At 37.6% G+C, this 25,044-nt stretch overlaps 2 protein-coding genes, 1 non-coding gene and 1 pseudogene across 4 annotated transcripts; 1 reads left to right on the top strand and 3 right to left on the bottom strand.

Annotated features, from left to right (window-relative positions):
- Positions 1-2,742: 2,742 nt before the first annotated feature.
- Positions 2,743-2,814, top strand: TRNAQ-UUG. The gene has a single exon. It is a non-coding gene; the product is annotated as a tRNA-Gln (tRNA).
- A 5,215-nt stretch (positions 2,815-8,029) lies between these two features.
- LOC122093963 lies at positions 8,030-9,276 on the bottom strand. The gene is made up of 3 exons (XM_042664527.1): positions 8,721-9,276; positions 8,340-8,610; positions 8,030-8,237 (listed from the first exon to the last, which is right to left on the bottom strand). Exons 1-3 carry the CDS (start codon positions 9,274-9,276, stop codon positions 8,030-8,032), a joined length of 1,035 nt encoding a protein of 344 aa, XP_042520461.1.
- Positions 9,277-10,754: 1,478 nt separating this feature from the next.
- Positions 10,755-15,567, bottom strand: LOC122063166 (polyadenylate-binding protein 3-like). Of its 2 annotated transcripts, none has more exons than XM_042626870.1 (7): positions 15,090-15,567; positions 13,008-13,786; positions 12,840-12,917; positions 12,629-12,718; positions 11,813-12,109; positions 11,408-11,632; positions 10,755-11,306 (listed from the first exon to the last, which is right to left on the bottom strand). In XM_042626870.1, exons 1-7 carry the CDS (start codon positions 15,349-15,351, stop codon positions 11,082-11,084), a joined length of 1,956 nt encoding a protein of 651 aa, XP_042482804.1. In that variant the 5' UTR covers positions 15,352-15,567; the 3' UTR covers positions 10,755-11,081. The 2 variants fall into 2 exon arrangements, with proteins under 2 accessions (XP_042482804.1, XP_042482814.1); XM_042626880.1 differs by having other exon boundaries at positions 11,408-11,623; positions 15,090-15,565.
- Positions 15,568-16,723: 1,156 nt separating this feature from the next.
- Positions 16,724-24,770, bottom strand: LOC122093953 (annotated as a pseudogene).
- Positions 24,771-25,044: the final 274 nt, after the last annotated feature.

Here is a 25,044-nt window from a genome sequence, read left to right as displayed (position 1 = left end):
ATCTAGGCCGAAGGCCTGACTAGTCCCATAAGCCTTAATTGACCCCATAATCACAAAAACCGGATCATCTTGAGATTGAATGAGAACTATTCAACTTTCACCGAAAAATAGTAAAAAGCACTAAATACCCTGTGTGAGTGACCTCAAGAAGATAAGAGGAATCAAACTCATAACTACATACTTCCTGAGGTGAAAACCCCTTTTCAACTTGTATACCCGTTTCTATCTACTTAAAGATTTTGGCATGTGATGATTTTTCCTCCTGTTGCAACATCTCTCTCTCTCTCTCTCTCTCTCTCTCTCAATGGTGGGTGTCAAATTATGGGTTCGGTTTTGATCGGTGATGGATAACTTATCGATCTATAAAATCCAAGTTTTTTTTCTTAATAGTGATGAAAAATTATCTTGCCAATACTGTGATGGAGCCATCAATTAAGGCCTAAGTTGTTAGGTCAGTACCCTACCTCTTGGACAATGTAGACATCAAAGTTGTCCAATCAAAGAACCAATGGAAGGATCTTTCATTTAAATTCAGTTTGGTTGCCAGGAAAATGGGAAAGAGAAGTGAAAGAAAGGGAAGTGATGTTTGGTTAGATGTAAAATTTGAAGAAATTGAAATTAACCCCACTTTATTATTCTTATTAACATCATGCCTCTGTTTTTCACTTGCAGTTCAAACCATTCTGGAACAAGCTAGTATAGCTCCACATTGGATTCAACTTCTCTACCTTGTTCAAGGCTTTCTGGCTAGACAAACCTTCCCAATCCTAAGTATATACTAACACATAGGTAAAACATGAATAATGAGATCGAAGTACAAAAATGGGAATGTGGATTCTAGACTCGTCATAGAGAAAGTATTCATTTGGAGATCCACTCCGTAATGCACCCTTTGGCATATTTGGTATCACTTATGAGGAGCAATTCTGATTGGAATACATTCTCAAATGGATTTTGTGTCTAAAAAATACATTCTGAAGTGAGAAATAGATAAGAATTTGATTTTAGAATGTGTTTTATTCCAAGAATGCATATTAAATAGTTTTGATTTCGTGATGCAATTTGTTGATTTTTTGCCTCTTTAGACTTTAGAGTTTTTTTTTGGGTGGGGGCGGGGGTGGGAGTGGGGGTGGGGGTTGGGGATAAGGTTCGCAAATGGCATAGTGAGTTTATTAATGGGGAATGATGAAACAATTTTATACATAAGGGGTGAATAGGTCATTTTCATGTGAAGAGGAGAGAAATAAAAAGAAAGGGTGCTAGTGTACCCTCCATGAACGGTTTTGAGAACCATTTTCATGTTAGCGAATGTTTGATCCCTCATTTAGGCATGAAACCAAACTGGGTCAATCTAGAGAGATAAGCCAAAAGGGAAAAAAAAAAAATTGTGAATGCTTCTTAATTATGTTATCAGAAAATGTTCTGTGAACTTCTGGGTTAGGGTACATTAGCATCTCTGGATCTATTCTCTTCTCACATGAAATGATCTCGCTGTCCTCCCATGGTCAGTACGATTTTATCACAATTGATTAGTATGCTCCCCTATGCCACTTGCTTAGAAAACCCTCTCCCTTAAGTTATTTATGGGAGACCATTTCATACTTATCCTTACATTTCTGGTTAGACCGTTAGACAACTGATATATAATACTTTTTTTTTTTTAACCCGAATATTATCTGGGACCCCGAGAAGCCCTAAAAGTATTATTAAAAAAATAAAGAAAAGAATACAAAGGAGGGACATAACCCGTCTTACCCCAACCCAAACAACAAAGGCACTCGCACTCTCAAAACACCACTAAACAATCCAAAGGAAAAATTACATTCCAAAAATTGGTTGCCCAGCTTTATCTTCCCTAACGATTCGATTAAGTTCTCTAGGAAAAATTTGATCACCGAGAAAATTAGACTCTATAGCTGAAGTACACGTTAAGTTTGCCAACCAATCTACCGCTCTGTTACTTTCCCAAAAGGAAAAACAACTTATTCATGCTTCTTATGTTAATTTTCCATAGCTGTGAGACAACTAATATGCCATACTCGATCCTTATAATTCTTTACCAAATGGTTCATGCCATATCATAAGTGACCAACTGTCTCTCATTAGATATGAACTGATTCCTTAAAATGATCTTGAACTTTCAAAATTTAATAAAAACTACTTAATTTATCCATTTAATTAAGGTAACTTTTCAAAATTCTAATTCTTATTAGCTATTGATTACTGAGGGAATTTCCTTCACAAAAAAATTCGAGCCAAATCATACTGTTTTTAGCAATGACCAAATCCGGACCATGAGAATTATTTCTTCCCCTTGGACAGTTGGGACTTGGGAGACACCTCCAAGTTCCAACCATGGTTCAAGGAATTGGAGTAGATCGGATCAATAGAATGTGCCAATTCGAATTGAACCGGTTAAGACCTCTAATATTTATATTTTTTTGATGTTGCATATAACTACGGTATTGTGCACTCTTTTATAATCTTGGATTTTCAAAGCACTGATTTATCCCGTAGAAACTCTGATAGCATTAAAACTTAAAATTAGAGCAACAAACCTAGAAATTTATCTGTCTACAAAATTTGTATCTCGCCTAAGGTGTTACATGAAAATTTTTGACACTCAAAAATAGTTAGATGAGAATGGATTATTGTCATACGAGTCTATGGAAAAAAAAGATCTTTGAGGTTGTTGGTAGAAGTTTTGTCATATAATATTTATATCTGTGCTGTATCATAATCGGTTCTATGGTGTAGTGGTTAGCACTCTGGACTTTGAATCCAGCGACCTGGGTTCGACTCCCGGTAGGACCTGGTTATATGTTTTTATTTTTTATTTGTTACTTCCCCGTCCCCCTTAAACTTTTAACCTAAAAAGAGACTATGAGCATGTGAGAACCAATAGAAAATTCAAAATGTGAATATTTCGTGTTCATATATCTTTAGAAAATTTATATATCTAAAAGAAAAAAAAAAAAAAAAATTCATTGAACACTACTTTCCCTTGTAAACAAATGACTACAAAGGAAAGTGTTGAATCAAATAAAATTGGATTCAGAATAAAATATTTGGTATTTAATATTTATTATATGGGCAAGGGTTGGGTATGTTGTTGACTTGCCATAAACTAGTGGTGCACTAATGGGCAGCGGGAGATTGGAAGGGTCGGGGTTCTTCTCCAAATGTAGGGAGAGTAACATTTATACATGGTTGGGCAGTTCGGCAGTGTAATTATTTCCAACATACCATTATTATATCGACCAATGACATCTATGGTTGGTACTTGGTATCCCGAGCACATGACATCTGTGGTTGGTACTTGGTATCCCGAGCATGTTTAAGACCAACTCAAACATCAATCTATATTAAAAGGGACACCTTCGACCATGTGTGGTCATCCTCTATGACACTGATTAGAAAATCAAGGATCCTCATAATAAAAGCTAATTAGATGCCCTGTCCCATAATTGACATCCACCATACACTCAAAACATTCAGAATTCTATATATTTTTTCTTCTATTTATCATAATATTAGGCATCAAAGCCTTCTTTCCGAGGTCACCCTCTGAACCAGTTTTCTTATCTATAATCTTCAGATCCACTAAGCGAGAAACTACAATAACAATTATTATCATTTCAAAGTATGAGACTTATCCTCCCAACTCAATTTCCTCATTTGTTTGTTTGATATGAGTTGTCTGAGGGTAGGAAGGATGAAATATAAGAATCCTTATGGCATAGTATAACCCAAAAAGTAAAAGTGTGTCTATGTTTGTTTAATTATGGAAATCTCTAGAAATAATAAGCTAAAAAAGCCATCAAGTCATACCTTCTTGGCATTAGTGGGAAAAGCCTGTCTTAATAAAAGTGGCATGACATTCCTGATTTTTAAAACGTTGGTACATGAGAATCATTTTAGGAATGGTGATGTGATATGAATGGGATGAAATTTTCCAACTACACGGGGTTTTAGGAGTTTTCTTGCTACCATAGATTCACAACCAAAGAAACAGAATCTCGAAGAATATTTTGAAAAAAATATTAAAATCTAAAAGGTATTTATGAATAATAGAAAATGAAATATTCTATTTCTTTGGCTCCAAAACCCAGATAACAGGAAAGTTCTGCAACTCCGGTAGGAGCTAATCTTTTTTTCATAAGAATATATAAATGACCCTTGTTCAAAGTTGATGCCATGCAGTCTTGGCCGCCTCCTCTCCTCTTCCCCTTCATCCTCCTATCTTTTTTACTACAAAAGGTTAGCACTCAATTTTAAGGTATTTTCACTATCTATTCCCCTTGCATATACATTATCTTAGGAATTTGCTAGTAATCTTCAATTTTTTTTTTTAAATATTGTTTATGCTTGGCCCTAGAGATTTATTTTGTAATCTAAAAGTTTTTTATTTGTTTTTCCCTGGAGATTTGTTTGGTCCTACAGTAGTTACATTCTTGGACTTGTATAGATTTTATGATGGATGTTCTTATTGCTCCTGTGATATGGACTCTACATGGGCATAGGAACTCATTGATTTGTCATCTTTTGTATTATTCCCCCCAATATAATACATGCATCAACATATTTTCTGCAAGAGTTTAGATTTGGGCTTCAAGAGGGGATAGGAAAATGCTCAAGAAGAGATCCTTGAAGATATCTCCATCAAGGAATGGATCAAAATGCTTTCACATTAGTTCTTTGGAGATTTTCTTCCTTAGATCTGGAATCTTGACCATGAAACTAAACTATCTCAAACCATTTACATGGTCAAACCCATAGAAGCACACAACATTCTAAAACTAATGTGAGAATGGAAAATGAAATAGCTCTAATCTATTTGGATGAGCCAAATAGTTCATATGCTACTAAGCCACATGTAAACCAAAATGTGAAAGATTAGATGAGTTTACCTCAACTCCTACTCCATTATTATTGATTTCTGTTCTTGATTGGCTACTTTTCTGTGTGATTATCTCCTTCAATTCTTTGTTTCTTGGCTTAGGTACTTCTAGCTATGGTTGGAATGTTTAGTCTTATATGCAGACAGAAAATTTAGTTCTCTTAATCCATACTCATTTGCATTATCAAATAGTTGTAAATGGATGCTTGAAAGGAGATACCTATTTTAATGTTCATGCCAATGTTGATAATGTGATTTTTTATATTTTGTCTTCTATTTTAATACAAATGAACTTTTAGCGGAAAAAAAGAAGAGTACTACTAGCATGGACAAAACTGTGGTTAAGTCATCGCAGGAAGTACGTAAAGAATATCGATCAAAATATGGCAATTCGTTGTGGTTGCCACGCGAATCCAAGTTCCTTGAGACCCAACAAGAATCATCAGGTGGCACCTCTAGCAACCCCTCCGGCTTTGCTTTCCAGGTACAAGCGTTTGAATCTTTTCTTCTTTATAATATTGTTATGAAAAAAATGTTTTGGTCTCTTTGGAGAAAGGTGATAAAATAAGACATATTTCAGACTTGATTACTATAGATCTAGTTATCGGAATTGAATGAATGATCCAATTCCATTTATCATTGTCTCCATGTATTTAGCAAAAAATGTGGATAATTTGAAGTCAGCTACTCAACTCTCCACCGTTCCATACGATAACCAATGAATGTATTGTTGAATCTCGTCTGATACTGGGAGAGTGGCGAATCAGTATACTCAAAAACTTTTCCTTAGTTGATTCTTTGCCAAGTCAACACCACATACTTTGTGTTTACAACATGAAATTATGCTAACATTTTCGAAGAGATAGAAATAAACAAATTCCGACAATACTATAAGCTTTGGTACTTGGAGGATGTATGCAGTTACAAATTAAATCTTGACCTTTTCTATAATCTCACTTAGGATAGGTTAATATGAAATCCTTATGAATGACCCCTCAAGTTTTGCTTTTCAAGAAACCCTTCCAACAAACTGCTTTTTTAGGGACTTTTGAAGTCTACTGGACTTACAATAATAAACTGAATCATAGCACATATTATATGATAGACATAAACTTTGCATTCAATAATACATAGCAAATGATTCATTGACTGTAGAATTTTACTAAAATGTAGGCCTTTACAGTACTGGCTAATTATGGGGAAAATTTTTCATTTTAAAATTTTTTTAGAACCACTCCCCCCCCCCCCCCCAAAAAAAAAAACCCCTCTCTCTTTTTGGGATATGGGAGGGGGTAGACACGATCTAATGGTGTAAACCTCTACAATACCAGTGTTTAATAATGGAACAATTTTTCAGATTACATGAAATTTATGAACAAAAGGGTTTCAAAAATTTTATTTAAAAATATGAGGCATTAAAATTCCTTTTCACCTTTCTTTACATTATTCTTCTTTATACAAATAATTTTTTTTTTTTAATTTTTCATTTTTCTATGAGTTATATTGATCAGGCTAAAGGAGATAGAATTGAGGCAACAAAGGCAGAAAAACAAAGCAATGGCACCTTGATGGATGATTGGTTACCTACAGATGATGGTATTGACATTTTCACATCCCCAATTTTCAAGTCCTATGCCACCACCCCAAGCCAGTTTTCATCAAAGGATGACATTAAAACCTACATGAACAACATCACACAGAGGATTTTTACATCAAAAAGTAAAAGTTTGCTTGCAGGTATGCTTGAAGAGGATGATAAAATTGAGATCCCAACTCCAACAAAGGTAGATACTGAGATCAAGACTCCATCAAAGGATGATCCTAAGACCAACATTGATGGTGCCAAAGAGAACACCATCATCAGCTTCCAAGACTGGTTGCCGATGGACGATGGCATTCCAATTAATCTACCTGGTGCCTCCTCAAACGAGATTTCATCAAGGGAAGATGTTGCAGATTATATAAATGGAGTCCTCTATGGCCCTGGTCGTCGCAATCGATCCAATATCCATGAAGCAAACCATGAGGCTTAGGATATTCTTGGTATACCTTGGCTCATTATTGCTGAGATAGTGGCCTACTTCTTCACATCCTTCGCCAAAACACTATTGGATCAAATGGTAAAGACATTGTTGAGAAAGAGATGACTTTTCCCCGGATGAAATGAAAGAACTGATGAATAATTTCATGACTAGTTGAGATAGAACTCTTCTTTATTTATTTGTTGTTGTCTTTCTTTTTTTTTTTTGGTGTGTTGGGGATATCAAATTCTTGCCTTCCCATATTGAAGGATAATTCTAGAGACCTCAATGCGTATCCTCTAGGACTCTTGAAAGCTCCATGAACTTTTGGCTTCTCTTCTAACATGGTTAGTAAGGACTAGTTTCATAACTAACTAGGGCTGCCTTATTTCAAAAACAGTTGTCACTGTTCTTATGGAGACTACTTTTAAGAGGCAGTCCCCTTATCAAGTGGCTCCAACCACAACCTTACATTGGTTAAGTGCCTCTTAGCGTGGTGGTGGCTGCCAGCCAGTCACAGTAGAGCACTGGTTTAAATCCTTAGGAGTCATCTTGTTCAATTCTCTTCCTCACCATTACCCATCACACATCAGATGCATGACATCATGCTCCTCGTAGGCCACCCTCTCCCGTTGGAGTTGGGATCCCCTATCTTCCCTTGTCTCGATTTATGTTCAGAGTGTTCGAAGTACAAAAATATTAGTACATGTGTTGAAATGACTAAAATGTTTTGAATTTCTATATATTAGTAAAGAAATATTTCAATATTACATTGATATGGTTGGACTTCATGTTACATTTATATGATTGTTCAAATAACAATATCATGTTATTGATCATCACACCATATTTTAAATGCTTGAATTAAATCATGGCTTTTCAATTAATAGTTTCAAAAAAGATTTCAATTGGAAGTATAAGGATTTTTTAAAATTTAAGAAATTTCTAATTAGAATTATACTCAATTAGCAATAAAATCCCCACTTTTATTATATTCCATGTATGTAACTGAATGAAGAGGCTTAGAATGTCTTCACAAAATACAAAAGTAACATAAAATGGGAGCCAAGCCCATGGTAGATCATCATCATCATCATCATCATCATCATCAGTTGTTGGATTCCTTGGGGAAGTATTTCCTTGCCCATGCGTGTTTGCCATTGATTACAAACTTTGCCTTCCCTTCTGAGTCTTCTTCTTGAAGGATGGCATCCATGATCATGGAAGAATTAATGACGACACGGGCAAACAATGCTTGCACGTATGGTTGCTGCACTTCCTGCATGTATATACTCTCTACACAATCCCCATAGTTCCTACATAATCACAAAACAAGTAAAGATCTTGTTATTACCAATACCATAACTACTAGCTAGGTTGGTCATGGAAATTGAGAGAGTATAAAGGGACATACGTACATGGCGAAAAATACCCGGAGTTCTGTTTCATTGATTGGATATCCCCTAGAGAAGGTGATAAATAGTGTACGTTCATCGGCCGAATTTTCCGTTGTATCAGCAGCGGCCACCGGAGGAGGGTATTGAGGAAGAAGAGCAGGTGGAGTTGTTGATGATGATGAAGGTGCACCCACAACAAATTGAGAGTTGGAGGGAAATGGGACTTGGAATCCAGATTGAGAATGGTCCAGGCCCATGCACAGGCCCACCATGACCTGCTTTCCTCTAACATCTGATGCAGCCAAATTTCTAATTTCTCTGCCAGTAAAAGTCCAAGCCTAGTGTCAGTTCTTGGTGGTGGGCCAGGTGGGGCATAGGTATTAGTGAAAGAAACAAAATTACTTAGCCCAGGGAAAAAAGTAGGAGCAGTGGGCCTTAAATTGGAATTGATTACACCACCACCTTCACCACCAAAGATAGAATTAAAGAGTTGGTTTCTATGATTGATAGTTTTCTGGATTATATCATCAAAAACTCTATTTCCCACATCAGTGAGGAACTTGGTTATGCTTCTGATAGCAGAAATCCTGTTCTCATTGAGAAAAGATAGGGAAATTACTGTAGAATTCAGAATTCTACGAGTAAAAAGGAGCTGTTCATCATTGTTGGTGTTGGTGTTGGCACTAGCTCCTCTTTCCAAAGCGTTTAAGCAATTAACAGCTTCGTTTGTTATGAGATTGAGAACTATATCTGGTAAAGATAAGAGTCTGACCACCATATTTGGGAAGCCCATGCTTTCCAACCAAAGCCAGAGTCCTATAATCTTCATAGTCTCTTCAACCCCCCGGCCAAGGCTGAGAACTAGACGCCGGAATATCTCGCTGTCTATAGAATGAAACCACCTCAATTCCTCTGTGGTGACAGATTGAGATGTCCAGGAAGACGATGAGGGATCCATTTATATATATATATTTATGAGTTGATGATGATGATTGATGAAGGCAGAATGGAATGGAGTGGGTGTGGAGTGGTGGTCGGAAGTTGTTTGCATTTTATGGTGGATGAAGAGTCGCCTCTGAACCTTCACCACTCCCGGCGGAGCCTTTTTAACTCTTGGGCTGTGGACGAACAGGCGCTCCTCACCCTCCTTGTGAGTGTTTGTGATGGTTCTGAAACAAAATATCTCTCTCTCTCTCTCGCATAGAGCGCCAACAAGGTGACAGGTTAAACAAAAAAATTCTGTAAATATTTTTTCAAGAAAGAAAATTCATATAATTTATCCATTTAACATAGGGGATTTGTCCAATTGATGGTTTATTGGTTCAAACTTAAATGTCGGATGGTCCTTGGTGGTTCATCGGGCTATTTTTTTATTTTTTATTTTTTCCCTTCTACATTGCTTTGGATATTCATTAGAAAAAGACCCTCTCAAGTGTGATCAGTGCACATCTGGAGGCCAATGGTGCAACGTTCAGATGTTGTTAGCCGTCTGATGTGCATTAGGCACACTGGAGAGGATCCATGCCCTCATCTTGCACTAAGAGCCCAAAGGAGAAAAACATAAAAAAAAAGTACAATGAGTCGCTTTAATTTTAATTAGAGTTGGAGGAAGTAGTCCTACTAACTTTATAGAAGAAAGATTGCTGCCTCCTATAGCATGTGTCTACACCTAGATGCACTGTGTGTGAAAAGACCGCTCTGAACATGCTCGTGCATGCCCTCCCATTGGCTGTGCTTGCTGGCTTGTACCTGCGCTAGGAGGTGACATTCTTTTACCCTAACTTTATTTCTAGGAGAAAATAACCCTACCCGCTTGCATGGCTCTATGCCCAGACATGGTGGGGTCTTTTCGATGCCCTCCCCCTCCCAAATACCTCTTCACAACCTCCCAATGGCATTGCATGCTGGTGTAGTGGCCACACAAATGAATAGATTCTTATGCCCTTACTTTTTAAGGGAGATAAATGTTACATACGCAAGACACATGGAGAAATGAAGCCGGGGCATAAGCATCTTTTCAGTCTTGTTCCACTTCCCCATGTGTTTGAGCATCCCCTTATTTTTTTATTATTATTATTATATTATATTTTCATTAAAAATAAACACACTCATGGAGGTTTTGAGTTCCAACCTCCTTAAAAACAGAAAATCAAATAGGGCTCAAATTTTAATATTCAGGCATCCGACTTCTCTGATAGCCACAGAGACAGATAATGATACAATTCCCAAGTAACAAGTTTTAGATCCCTGCCAGTGGCTGATCAGGGTCCGTTTCAACTCAAGGGCACTTCCAAGGATTGGTGGGTCAATATATATATAGATATATATATAAATATATATATATATATATATATATATGACCTTAAGGGATAAGGAGACAAAACTCTGTTCTTTAAACCTTCTTGTATGGATACAAGAACAATCGAAGCAAATGGATAAAGCAAAAGATAGAAACAAAAATTTTAGATGTCCACAGATCACATCTTGAACAAAGATCAGTCAATGACAGCAAAGGAAGAACAAATAGAAAATAGCAACTAACCTAAAAAGAATCCCATAAATCTTAGAAAAAAGTCAATAAGCTATTCCATGAATCCATGGCATGCCCAAGCCCCAAAAAGTTGCAACCAAACTAATATGACCGATGATACCTATTAGAATAGTTTTAAAAGACAACTCCAAAAAATGAAAGCTCCTTATCAAGCCCTCTATCAAAAAATGGGCCTCTACTAACACACACGCTGATAACCAATCAAATCACAGCTAATCATTCAGCGACAATGAACCAAGCTGGTCAACAGCATCAGTTCCTGCAGCTGCTAGTCGGAGAACATCCATTGCCTCACCAACTTTTTTCTTCAGAGCATCTGGTGATTCTATGAGATGGAGTACTTCTGTTTGATCCATTTCCAGTAACATCCCAGTGACTTTTCCAGCAACATCAGGCTCAAGACGTTCAACAAGAGGAAACAATTGTTCCCCCAACATCTGCAGTTCACAGAGAATGATATACATGAATCACAAAAAGGAACAACTTGAGATATATCAAATTGTTGACATAAAGAAAAGATAGGACAGAGACTGCATACCATGCGTTGTTGCTCAGGGGTTGCAGAAGCTAAAGCAGAGGAAAGCGTTTGAATGGGAACTGGCCCAGCCCGTGATGCCTCCATTGGAGCCACAGGCACCCCAGACACATCTAATGACAAAGGCACCATTGGACCCATAAGTCCCTGAGGTACCAAAGATGGCTCCAACCCATTACGTGCATTTGGCATGTATCTAAATCCTTGATTTGCATTACGCTGCATCAACTAAATAATAAAAATGTCAGACAGTTCAGAGTTGCAGGTCAATAACAACCACAGATGTATGAGGGCACACATGATTCAGAAAACTTTGATAGAGCAGATTTAGCTGATATATAGTAGAAGCATAAGATTTGTGGTGGTTCTGGTTGTTCATGGTAAGGGAGAGTAATTAACAAATCAAACCTGCTGCTGTTGCATCTGTTGTGGGGTTCCACCCCTCCTCATACCCATCCGCTGTCCAGGTTGTCCTCCTTGCCTCTGAAGGTGGTATGGCATTATGAAGTTTGGAGCAATGCCAGGCCGAATCCCAGGCAAGAGTTGCTGCTGGAAGCCATATCCTGCAGGCTGCGGAGGAATAAGACCAGAGCCTTGACCGAAATACAACTGCTGAGGGGCAAGCCTAGGCCCAGGGTGAAATCCGGGCATCCCTGAAGGCACAGGTGCCATTGCACCAGGAGCCCGCATCTGAGAAAATTGTGCCTACGGTAAAAAATGAAAAACCAGATCAATGAATGTTGGCATGGAAAATACGGCAAAGATGAATATAAAAAGAATATATTTGCGGTTATTATTAATTTTTTTAAGCAGGGTGCATTTGTTTCCATGTAGAATTGTACATAAGACTTTCATTTGGAAAATCTTTACATGGAAAAGTTTTACAAATTACATTTTAAAAAAGTTTCAGACGTATGTTTGTAGGGGGTAAAATATGATGTAACATACCATAGTAAGACTTTTCAATGATTGTTTTTCATTTATTTATTTGATATGGTGAAATTATTTAAATTAATTACATAAAAATCCATTTTAACAAAATTTGAATTATGTAGCGTATACCATATGAACATATACATAGGCCAAAAAAAACTCAATACAAAAAGTGGAAACTTTGATTTCACAGTAAAACTTTATTTTCTGGATATTTTCTGCAACACCAACTACTGATGCAAAACGGGAATCAGGAAGAAGATAATCCATGAAAAAGGTAAGGTGCATTACCTGAAGCCTTGCCTTCCTTTCTTCCTTGCGTTGAGCCACAGCAACATAAAGAGGTTTCCGTCCTATCATCTTCCCATTCATTTCATTTACCTAAACAAATTAGATGATATTTAAAACATAGATGTGTGAGAGAATGAACAATTTTTGTCTAGAAAGGAGGAAATGAACAAAAGAAAATGCATTACTGGTGGGAAAGACAACTAAAACTTACAGCTCTACTAGCTTCCTCTGGAGTAGAAAATGCAACAAAACCAGATCCCTTGCTCAGACCTTGTGAATCAATCATGACCTAAGAAATATGAAACGATGCACTCAGTTAAACAGTGATCTGTAAAAATAACAGAGGGCCAAAGAAATGATTCAATTGCAGGAAATATACCTTGCAGGATGTAATAGTTCCAAATTCTGAAAACAACTCCTTCAGTTTTTCATCATTGAAAGTATCATCTAGATTTTTCAGATATAAATTGGCCCCTTGAAGTTTTTCCAGCCTACCATTTCTTTCCTGTTCATATTTGGCCTTCAACTCAGCCTCTCTTTCAGATTTCCTCTGAGCCCTTCCCACATACCAAACCTTGTCATCATTAAAAGTCGTTCCATTCAAGTAGTCAACTGCAGAAGCAGCATCCTCTGGGTTCTGAAAATTAACAAAACCAAAGCATCTAGAATTTCCATTTGCATCCCTCATAACAACTGCACTAGTGATGGGACCATACTTGCCAAAAAAATTCTTAAGGTCCTCATCAGTAGTTGTTTCAGACAAATTTTTTACATATACATTCGTAAACTTTGGAGAACCATTTGCCTGATCTCTTTCTTGACGACGAATAAAAAGACCAACATAGACTTGTTTATCATTTATCAGCATCCCATTCAGCCGTTTAATGGCAATTTGTGCAGCCTCCTCCGAATCAAACTGTACAAACCCATATCCTTTTGACTGACCATTGTTATCGGTAGCCACCTTGCAAGACAGTACAGAACCAAAAGCAGCAAAGGTGTCATGCAATGCCTTGTTATCAATCGATGTGTCCAGGTTCTTAATAAATACATTGGCATATCCACTTTTTCGAATGCTAGGATCTCGATGGGAGAACATAACCCTTATTGGTCTTCCATTGATGGGCGTAAAATTCAGCAACTCCATTGCATTACTAGCTGCAATTACAATTCAAAAATCCAAACAATTACGATATTTATACATAAAAAAAATAACCATTCATTATCCTCACATAATTACAATGATCATCATGATATATATATATATATATATATATATGAGTGATCAAGATGACATTGCTATGACTAATAAAATTGATTCATTCATAAATTAAATAAACGCTGTAATCTCTCTTCAAGGGCAGAGGAGAGTGGTAGTAAAACAACAAATAAGGTTTTCTCAAAAGGAATGATGCAATTTAAGATGTAGGCAGATTCAAGTAAATTACTGAACAAACATTTTTTTTTTCTAACTGATAATACATCACCATATGTGTCTCACTCATTGTCCTTTTTACAGCAACAAAAAGTCAAATAAATCATCACAATTATCAATTACCTATATCACATTGTCTATCTCCCTAGAAAAGAAAACAACAGAACTTGCGGGTGTATAATGCATAGATGTGTCATGTCCATCCTGTATGATGTGTTTCTTTGTCAACAAAATATCCTTTCTTCCATGGTAAGAAATAAAAGGCAAAGTATAAAAAAATCTACAGTGGTCCTACGAAATATTGTAGCACATTTCTGCATAGCCATCCATGCTCGTTCACCAAAAAATCTAATAGAATATAAAATGCCCTTTTTTTATTTTTTTATTTATTTTTTTGGGGTGGTGGTGGGGGTGGGGGGAGTGATATTTTTTAAATCCAGCAATCACTGGGTCTCAGAACTACAAACAGCAGAATGGTTCCCACGGTCCTATGCTAGGGATTTAAATGACCTTTTTTAATAAGAAACTCATCAGTAAAAGAAACTCCGATCATCAGATTCTACTTCGAACTCATATTACATTAAAAATAGTCATAAAAACCACAATGAAAAAGAATGGCAACAAATAAAGGACTAACACCCAAATACTTGATATTATGCAACTAGATAATCAAAATGAATTAGATTAAAAAAATATATATATTCCAATGCACAATTTGTGAATTCATATTAAAAAAATAATAATAAATAAATAAGAAGGAAGCATTTAAAAAAGAATGACGCCATTCGGTTAACAAATCTAAAACTTTTTCTTATATTTTTTTGTTCTTTTCTTTCAGTGATAAACCTAAAGCATATATAGTTTATCAATACGCATTAAAACTCTTATGAAAAAAGGAAACCCTAGAAGGGATGCATAATCAAAGTCGGCATGAAAACTTCGGAACATCAAAACAGAATGAAAGGAAAACTGAGAAGTCTAAGATAAATCAAAAGGTAATAATATGATGGATCAAAGAGTTCTAACCATCCTGAGCGGTGTTGTAATTAACATAAGCATAACCAAGGGATACCCTTCTGATCTGATCCCGGCAAACCCTAACCGATACGACTGGAGCAACCTGGCTAAAGAGATCATACAGTTGGGCTTCGCCAACTGATGGGTCGAGATCCCCAACATACAGAGAAGCGTTGCCGAACCCTGCTCCTGCAGTCTGCACTTGCGGCTGTTGCTGCTGCGATGACTGTGGTTGGATTGGCTGTGCAGCAGTTGGAGTAGCATTGGCCATTACAGCTGTAAAGATTGAGAGAAACAAATTGATAGAACAGAAGCTGAGGTATTAGTATGTAGGAATTAGGGTTTTGATCACAACAGACGCAAATGGAGAATTGAAACTAGGGTTTCTATTTTTGGTTTCAATTTTCTATTTTTTTCAGGTTATTTTTGCAGAGAGAGAAAGAAAGGAGGGGGGGGGGAGAGGAGGGAAGCGAAAGAGGAATAAGGAAGAGGAAAGAAGAGAACCCTTGAGAATGAATTAAGGGAACTAAACCGACGCGATGCTACATGTTTCGGTTTTAAGGATCCGGCACGTGTGTTATGCTGACCTGGCTTCCTATATATAGAATTCCACGTGACGAGCACTTTTACATTCCCACGTGTGACTCTGCAAGAGAGCAAGATATGGGCTTAATTTACCATAATACCCTCAAAGTCTTCGTAACGGAATCATTAGTACGTGTACACAGATGAGTGGGCTTCGTGTTGAGGGGGGTATCTTCGTCTGACATGATTTAATTGAGAAATCTGCGTAGTTTTGACGGTGTGGATCCATCGGGCAGTTTCTTTCCGTTATAAAGGACCGTTGGAATTAAGTCAGCTGAGGAGAGACGCGGCGGTTTCACTGAACGGGGCCTTTCCCATTAGAGACTCATCCAGGTCAAATGTCCACACGTGGACCACGTGACGTGGATTTATTTCAGACCAATAATGATACACCACGTGGCGCACTTTGGATTAATGTGGCGTTTTCCGCTGGACGATGGGGTGTTTAAGTTCCTGTGTTCTTTAAGAAAAATGGATTGATAGTACTACATACAAGTGACAGTTGGATTTTTTGGGGGGTAAAACATGGCCGTTGGATTGGAATCTCCAAGTATACGTTTTTGTTTTTTTTTTTTATTAATGTAAATTGGAACGTTATTAAAATCAATTCAAACCGTTTAAATAGTGATCATTAATTGGTTCGACTCTGATATGAACGTTTTTAAAAACGGCTGTCGTCACCGTTGGTGATAAGTTGATTTTAATAACAGCTTTCCATGGGGTAGAAATCGTCTGAAATTCTCATCTTGTACTGCACATGAATGGATTTGGGTGGTCCAAGAGATAATAAAGTCTTTTAAATGTGAATTTTATAATCTCTACAAAAAAAAAAAATGAGTCGCTTCCATTTCATATGTCAAAATTTCAATTTAAAATACACACAAGTGAGTTTAAATCTTCAAAGTTGATAAAATTTAATTTAATAGAACATACTAATATAAACGTAGTTCGAAACATGGATTTAGTTCTTGAAATTAATACTATGTTAATACTATGTCGATATAGATCAGTATCGACGAGAGTAAGTGCATATCGATCATTTTAGCCCATTTCTTTTAAAAAAAAAGAGTACGATTCTTTTATTATTTTACCAAGAATAACACCGATGCAGATCAATCAGAGATCAAAAGTCGGTCTCAACCAATATGACCAATGCTGATACTTACAATCATATGATTATACGATATGACCAAGAAACCTTGATTCGAAAAGAATGATATAAAAAATATGACTATTTGATATTTGCAGAGTGGCTTGAATTTCACCTCGAATCCTATCATTTATCCTTCTAATTTGTATACCCTTTGTATACCCTTTCACCGAAACTTGCCATGTAAGCATAAGGACAGTTTTCGGTCTAAGAGCAGTCTACACGCTACTGACACAGCACACATGGGGCACAACAATCGTGCCTCCAGGAGGAGCACGCGCCGTGTGTATGGACGCAGTGCCACTCTCCGTCAGAAAACACTTCCCAATTTTCTTAGTTATATTAGGACAATCAAACTAGAGCTTCAAGGAAGAGAGGAGAAGATTTGTTTCAGAATTGTCGTGTACTCCTACCCTTCACTTGCAAGAATGACAACCCCGAGGAGCCTGTTAGTCCACAGCCCAGGAGTTACAAGAGCTCCACCGAGAGTGAAAGTTCAGAGGCAACCCTTCATCCACCATAAAATGCAAACACTTCTTCCGACCACCACTCCAGCCTCCTCACTCCACTTCATTCCTCCAACCATCTTCATCAACCCATAAATATATATAAAAATTCTCAGCTTAGGCCATGGTGATGAGGAGACTGAGGATCATCGGGCTCTGGACCTCTGGTTGTGGTTAGAAAGCATGGGTTTCCAAGATATGGTTCTCAATCTCATCATCGCAAACAAAGCTGCTAATTGCTTAAACGGTTTGGAAAGAGGTGGTGGCAACACCAACACCAACACCAACACCAATACCAACACCAACACCAACACCAATACCAATACCAATACCAATGATGAACAGCATCAGAAGCAGCTCCTTTTTAATCAGCTCCTTTTTAATCGTAGAACTCCACAGTAACTCTCCTCTTTTTTCAATGAGAACAGGTTTCCTGCAACCAGAAGCATAACCATTCCAATCTAAGGCCCACTGCTCCAAGACACAATGAGGGGTGAAATGATCACCCCAACCCCATGAAAAACAAAAATTCCACTGTTACTGATGCTTCCATGTGTGATCCCATTGTTCTGCCTTCTAGAGAACCCTCTCCCAATATTTATAGAAAATTTTGAAACATCTTAGCTACTTCAACATGTACTAATACCAAACATAGATAAATATTTACCTGAAGTAGTGTCTACAATGTTAGGGCTTCACATGGAAGAAAATAAGAACCGAAGACACCTTTTTGTTCTATAATTAATCTCATCAACTCACTATTCTCAACTCTCCAACTGATACTTATTCGAGGGGGGGGGGGGGGGGTGTGAGGGGGGGCAAAACCATGAAGGAATTGGACCATCCTCTCACTGTGGAGCCTCAAGCAGACTGGCACTGAGGCTTTTTCTAGCTGAACAAACATGCGGCAAAAATTCTACCCCACAAAGTAAAACAAGAAACTTAAACATTGGAAACAGTGAGTGGAACTGTTTACTTCAGATGATGTTCCGGATGTCCAACGATCACATCAAATTGATCTGCTCGTCTTTGAACTCCTCCCTGAAATAAATAAAGATACGTGAATCCATAACAAGTGACAACAGAGGGGAGTGCAAGAGGAGAGAGCACACATCTTGCCAGTTCAGAAACAATAGCATAACAAGCGACCAAAAAAAGAGAACTTCTATGATTCACATCCCCAAGTAAAACAATATCGAACAGCTAGTGGTTAAAGGGAAGTAGCATCATGAGGTGTGTGTAATACTTAAAAACCAGACCCACAAATATCTTAATTGTTTCACAGCTATAATAAGAACATCAGGAAAGAAACATGCAAAAAGACAGAATGGGGTGTAGAGGCACGAGGAACACACCGTTTTTTTCTGAGTTTCCATTGCTTCAAGAGCATCCTTCTTCAGCTCCTCCAACTGAGCTTTTGCAATTTTACGTTCCAGTGCTTACTCGTATTTAGGCAAATCCTCCTTTTCAACGCCAAGCCTGATTAAATATGTATATAAGAGTACAATGCAGGCCAATTAACAATTGATTATTTTATAAGATCTAACATATAGCGGTAACTTCAAGGAGTGTGCCACTAACATTCAGACTGGTTTTCCTCAACCACCACAAGGAACTGTAGGGCAGTAGTAGAATTTGCGTTATTAGTGAAACAACATTCACATCCCCCCCTCCCCCCCCCCCACCCCCCACCCCCCCACCCCCCACCCCAAAAAAAAAAAGGGGTCGCAGCTAAAATACCAGAACACTAGGGACTTCCTTTTTCTATCAACGAAAAACATGTCAATGACAAAATGTCTGGTCCAACTGCCTCCCCCTTCCACCCAACTACAAGTTCTAAACTTCCTCAAATGACACAAATCATGAAAACTTGACTCCAACTTCCAAGCAAATATTCATAATAGCTCAATTCTATCCAACCCATGCCCCCTCAAATCCACTTGCAATATCATCAATCAATGCCCTTCTCGCAATCCAATGTAGAAAGTCTCCCAGTGAACAAATTTGCCATAGGTGTGAACTTTTAACCAGAATTATCCTTGTGGCTATTGGAATTATGATATCCAACATTTAACTTGATTACAGAATTGCAGCATTTTATTTCATAAATTGCATCAATCACGTAAATCATTCAACTTCTGGAATGACACGAGAATCACCAAATGATGCAGAACAAAGAGAAAGAAGTCATCTTTCAGCCCACGGTTATCGATTTTCCAGCGTTCCCAGACTTCAGTCTCTCTAGCTCTTTTTGGCTGCAACGGAAAAAGGAAAGGGAACGGAAGGGAAGGGAAATGAAGGGGATTAATTTAGCAGAACGCCTACCAACATTCAAGAACCCATCTGGGTTGGTAGGGATGTGGTCCTTTTGTTATTTCTGCTTCGTTAAGTAGGGTCTCACAGTTGGCCTGGGTGTTTGGCTGTTTTATCAGTCCTCTCTCTTTCTTTGGCCTTAGGGATTGTATATACCCTCCCTCCTCTTTTGGTATTGGATTTCTCATTCACCAAAAAAAAAAAAAAAAAACATCATATCCGGATCATACTTTGCAGACCTATTCTGGATTTTGAATTGACCCTTCGTGATGTAGTTTGCAGGGACAAGGACAAAAAAACCAGTCCAGACCAGTTGTGGGATGCAATCTCTGTGGGAGGCAACTTGGTCTGATGCGGCTTGGTTCTTGGTTCTAGATTGGTTCAACCCAAGGACAGCTTGCATGGAGAAGACTTGAAGAAGATTCCCTCTTGATTCGTGAACCCCATGGCCAGCTCACATGGAAGAGTTTAAGCTGCAAGATTTTATGAAACCTTTGATTGGTATAGTTTTTGTTTACATATTTCCTTGTAATAGCTAGGAAGATATTAACTAGCTAGTTTCTAATTTTAGTTTTTACTTTTAGAAAGTAGAAACTCTAATTTATTGGGTCTCTATCTTTGCAAGGAGGGATTGAATTGATTTGTAATTATTTTTCAAATAGGTTAATATCTAATTCTAAGGGGATTCCCTTCCTTTCCATGCAAAGAATGACACAATTTTGTAATCAATTTAAAGTTTAAAAATAAAGGAAGGCTGATTTACAACCCACGATTAAATGAAAAAAGAAGAAAGTTTTGGGCTGGAAAACTGTGAGAGACAGCTCGAGTGAGATGCCCTTGTCAAGAGTGAGAGGCTCGACCCAACCTATCCCTTTCCCCATCTAAATTTTTCTTCCCCTTCTCTATTTTTCGGTTCATTTCATCTTTAATTTCTGTTACTAGTTTCTTGCGACACCATCAAATCTGGATATCTTGACAGCAAGTTTCTTGGAGATTCTATCAGCTAATAGAATATTGATCCTACTGTAGAGTTCGTTCTTACCTGAAACTAGCTCCTGTATTAATTGCTATCAAAACTAGAAGGGCAGGCAGACCATGGTTCAAGGTTTCCATCGATACCGTCGAAATTTTTCATGTTTCCACGGTATCCCAGGACTCTGATACCAAATACCATGTGACTTTTAAAAGTCATTGGTTTCAAACAGTATTGACCAAAATACCCACATTTCGGTCATTTCGACCGAAATGTGGGTATTTTCCTCGAAATATGAAAATTTTCCTCGAAATGCGGGAATTTTCGATTGGACCGAATGGGTCAACCTTTATATAACCTTCTTAAATGGGAAACCAAGCCTTCTTATTTCAAAATTTCGACCCTTTCCCCCTATTTCTTCTCTATGAAGTGGGAAACTTGGAAAACACTTAAGATTTAGCCCTTGTGCTATCAAATCTTCATTCTAAGCTTGGATCTTGTATATTCATAGCAAATCTACCTAAGGAAGGGAGCTTGGACCGAAAAGGTAAATCCCATCCCCCCAAACCTTGTGTGCCATCCTTCGAGAGCACCAGTTCATTTGGATATGGTGGTGGGTATGGATAGTAGGGTGGATCTTTAACTTCATTTGGACAGGAGGGTAGTTCAGGGGGTGGGTCATCTTTTGTTGACAATATCTTTCGATATCCATCCCAACCTTGTATGCCACATCCACATCCTATCACTATGATCTAATGACTGAGCCACTCCCTAGGCTGGGATACCTAGCTAATGTTGATGATGCATCTTATAGATGGGCAGCGACGAACTACCAAAACAATTGGGCCCAAAACATGTCATGGGACTCGTATGTGGTGCATTCAAAGGAGCAAGCATGACATCTGCAGTGGTACGCAACTCGTGGACTGGAACCACCTAAACACTCTACTTGGAATTGAGTCACTATTTTCAAGTGTTGAGTAATTGAGTCACTACTATTAAGTGTTGGTAGATAACTGTTGATGATGTAATATTTGTATTTATTTTGGATAATTTGGATTATGTTTTATGTTTTGATGTAGATTGTAGACTATATATAGTCACTATGCAGTATAGTTTCAGAATTTAAATCAACAAGTCAGCGTAATGATTATCGAACCTTTGGTACACCACACAAGTAAGACTTTGTGTTTCTTTTTTTTTTAATGAAACTAATGATGTGAATGTGTTAGAAATGTTTAAAATAGGATGTACACAAAAAATTAGACAAAAAAAAAACACTGTTTGGGGGTCGAAACCTAAGTTTCCACCAAACTGGGAAAAATTCCTTGGTATCCTCGAAATTTTCCAGGTTTCGACCAAAATTTGGGTCTCCCCAGGGATCGAAACTAGATACCGTGAACCTTGAGGCAGACGGCATTGATGATTGTGGAATGTGGAGTCTACTGCCTACTAGAAGATGATCATGCAAGTTTGATTCACCAACTCAACCAAACTTGTGGACCTTTTTTTTTTTTTTAGATGGGGAGGACTGACATAGATCGTAGGAACAAGGCCCCAAAACCAGTCCGAACCGATTGTGGGATGCAATTGCTGTGGGGAGGCAACCTAGTCTGATGTGGCTTGGTTCTTAGTTCTTAGTTCTTAGTTCTTGATTGGTTCAACCCAAGGACAGCTTGCGTGGAGATGACTTGGAAGAAGATTCCCTCTTGATTCGTGAGCCCCATAGCCGGCTAGCATGGAGGAGTTTAAACCGCAAAATTTTAGGAAATCTTGGATTAATGAAGTTTCCATTTCCATATTTCCTTGCAATAGCTAGGAAGATATTATCTAGCAAGTTTCCAATTTTAGTTTTTCTTTTAGAAAGTAGGAATTCAAATTTATTGGGTTTTTAAATTTGTAAAAGAGAGGGATTTGATTTGACTTGTAATTAGTTACCAAATAGGATAAAATCTAATTATAAGGGGATTCCTTTCCTTTCCATGCAAGGAAAGACCCAATTTTATAATCACTTTAAAGTTTGTAAATAAAAGAAGAAGGTTGATCTATAGCCCACGATTAAATGAAAAAAGAAAAAGAAAGTTTTGTGACTTAAAACTGTGAGAGACAGCTTGGGTGAGATGATGCCCTAGGGAAGAGTGTGAGTCTCAACCCAACCTATCCCCTTCCCCATCTAACTTTGTCTTCCCCTTCTCTACTTTTTGGTTTATTTCAGCATCTTTAATTTCTATTACTAGTTTCTTGCAACACCATCAAATCCGGATTTCTTGACAACAAGTTTCCTAGAGATTCTATCAGTTACTGAAATATCGATCCGACTGTAGGGTTGGTTCTTACCTGGAACTAGCTCCTACATTACTTTGGCTAGAGTTTCAGACTCATCTGATCCATTTTGATTAAGTTACTAAGCTTTTTCTATTCCGGCTTTAGTTCCTATCCTGCGATTCTAGAAATTTTCTATTTTTCTAAAAACCCTAATCTGTTAGGAGGTGCTGGTCTTACCAACTGAGCTACCCCCTTGGGGTCTATTAGGAGGTTAGATAACCCAATACCAAATATAAGGTAGAAAAGTAGTATTCAACTTCTGGGACGACACTTACATCTTGTTGATTTTATCGAACTCAGCCATAAGAAGAGCCATTCCCTTCTTGTCAGACCTCATAAGTGGTTGCCAGATTTCTTTCTCAACTTTCTCCAGGGCATCCATCATCATAGCCTCCATACCAAGTTCATCAGTGAGGCCTCTTCTGTAAGAAAGCATATTCATAAATATTGATTAGGAAATTATTGGGCTGGCTCTATAAACCATGTAAAGGAGAAAAATATGATTCCATAGCTATTACCATTCAACATGAAAATGTAAGTGGAGATCATAAGCAGTTCCCAAAAAAAAATTGGAAACAAATTTAACAAGGGTGCCAAGGAATTCTTCTAGCAGAAGAAAGTGTATAATGTAACATACTTCAGGCCAATCGGCTACCTTTCGGACATCCTTTTGGATCAAAGATCTAATGTTTTTTAACATCTAATTATGCTCCAAGAAAATAAAAAAGCAAAAAGAAATAACATTTTTTTGATGGATAAAGAAAATGATTAACATTAGACAAAAACAGGTCACACTTGACTCTTAGCTCCTTCAATGTGAGCAGATATGCCTGAGCATCTGGAATTTCCTTGGTCCAGTCTGCCCTGCATGTGCAACAATATAAAACACGCAAATGAATCACCGTCATATTGCCATGAAAGAAAATGCAAAAGTGGTAAAATAGACGAGGATAACAAGTGAATAGGCATGCATCAAACCCACTACAGAGAAGATCCACACTGATATTTTTGGTTCTCAATATGACACCACTCATAATATTTTATAATAATAATAATAATAATAATAATAATAATAATAATAATAATAATTACATACAAGATAATACCATAATTAAGGCATTATCGAGTTGCCAAGGGAAGGAAGTTAGGTATGCAAAAGAAAATTCTACAAAGGTGAGTAACCCCATGGGCCATTTGGTTGCGCTCCAGAAACTGAAAGAGACTTAATCAATCCTGTATCTTATACTACTCATATTCAGGAACTTTTAATGATTGATCAGCCTTTCAAAATGGAAAACGCAGCTGGATGGGCTTTTATTGCCTATGAGCGATGGAGGTGGACTACGAAAGCACCGGCAGAGCAGGAAGGGAAGGGGGTGCAAGAAAAATGTTGGAATAGCCCCTATATGTTGAATGGACAAACTAACTTCCTCATACAGAAGGCTAGTTAGAAGGATACTTGGACAGGAAGCGGCCATCAAACATATCATATGTTCATCTGGGGCATCATGTACCCTCTCTCACACACACAAACACACACTTGCACTCAAAGAGAGGGAGAGAGGGAGAGAGGGAGAGAAGAAGAGAGGGAAACACAGACGCTGAGAGAAAGAGATCATTTTCTGAACCAAAAAAAAAACTACCTGAAAAAATAAATGAAATGCTTACTTTTCTCTAATGGTCTTTATGACTTTTGCATATTGAGTCAGTGCAGCAGCATCTGGATCTATGGTGATCTTCTCTTTACGAAGAATCCCAAGGGCAGTCTCAAATTTACTCTTTACCTCAACAAATATGTTCCTCAACACAAACGCAGATCCAATTTCCAGTGCAGTAGATCATTGAAACAGAAAAAATAAATAAATAAATAAAGTAAAAAATAAAAAAATATTTGATTGACAAAGGACACCTATTCTCAAAGAACAATAAAGGTCTTGGTGAAATGTAATGTAGGGGAAGGAAATCATGAATAGAGGCATCATCAAATCAATTATTATCTATTTTTTGAGGCATCATCACCATCTACTGATCTAGAATGAATCAATTATCACCTATTGAACGAAACCGATAATACCAACAAGGTCTTGTGCAATATCCCCTCTCCTGCCCTGT

Source organism: Macadamia integrifolia, chromosome 2, assembly GCF_013358625.1.
Source record: "Macadamia integrifolia cultivar HAES 741 chromosome 2, SCU_Mint_v3, whole genome shotgun sequence".
Classification (NCBI taxonomy): Eukaryota; Viridiplantae; Streptophyta; class Magnoliopsida; order Proteales; family Proteaceae; genus Macadamia; species Macadamia integrifolia.
Note: the sequence above shows the minus strand (reverse complement) of the source record. Positions and strands in the feature narration are given on the sequence as shown.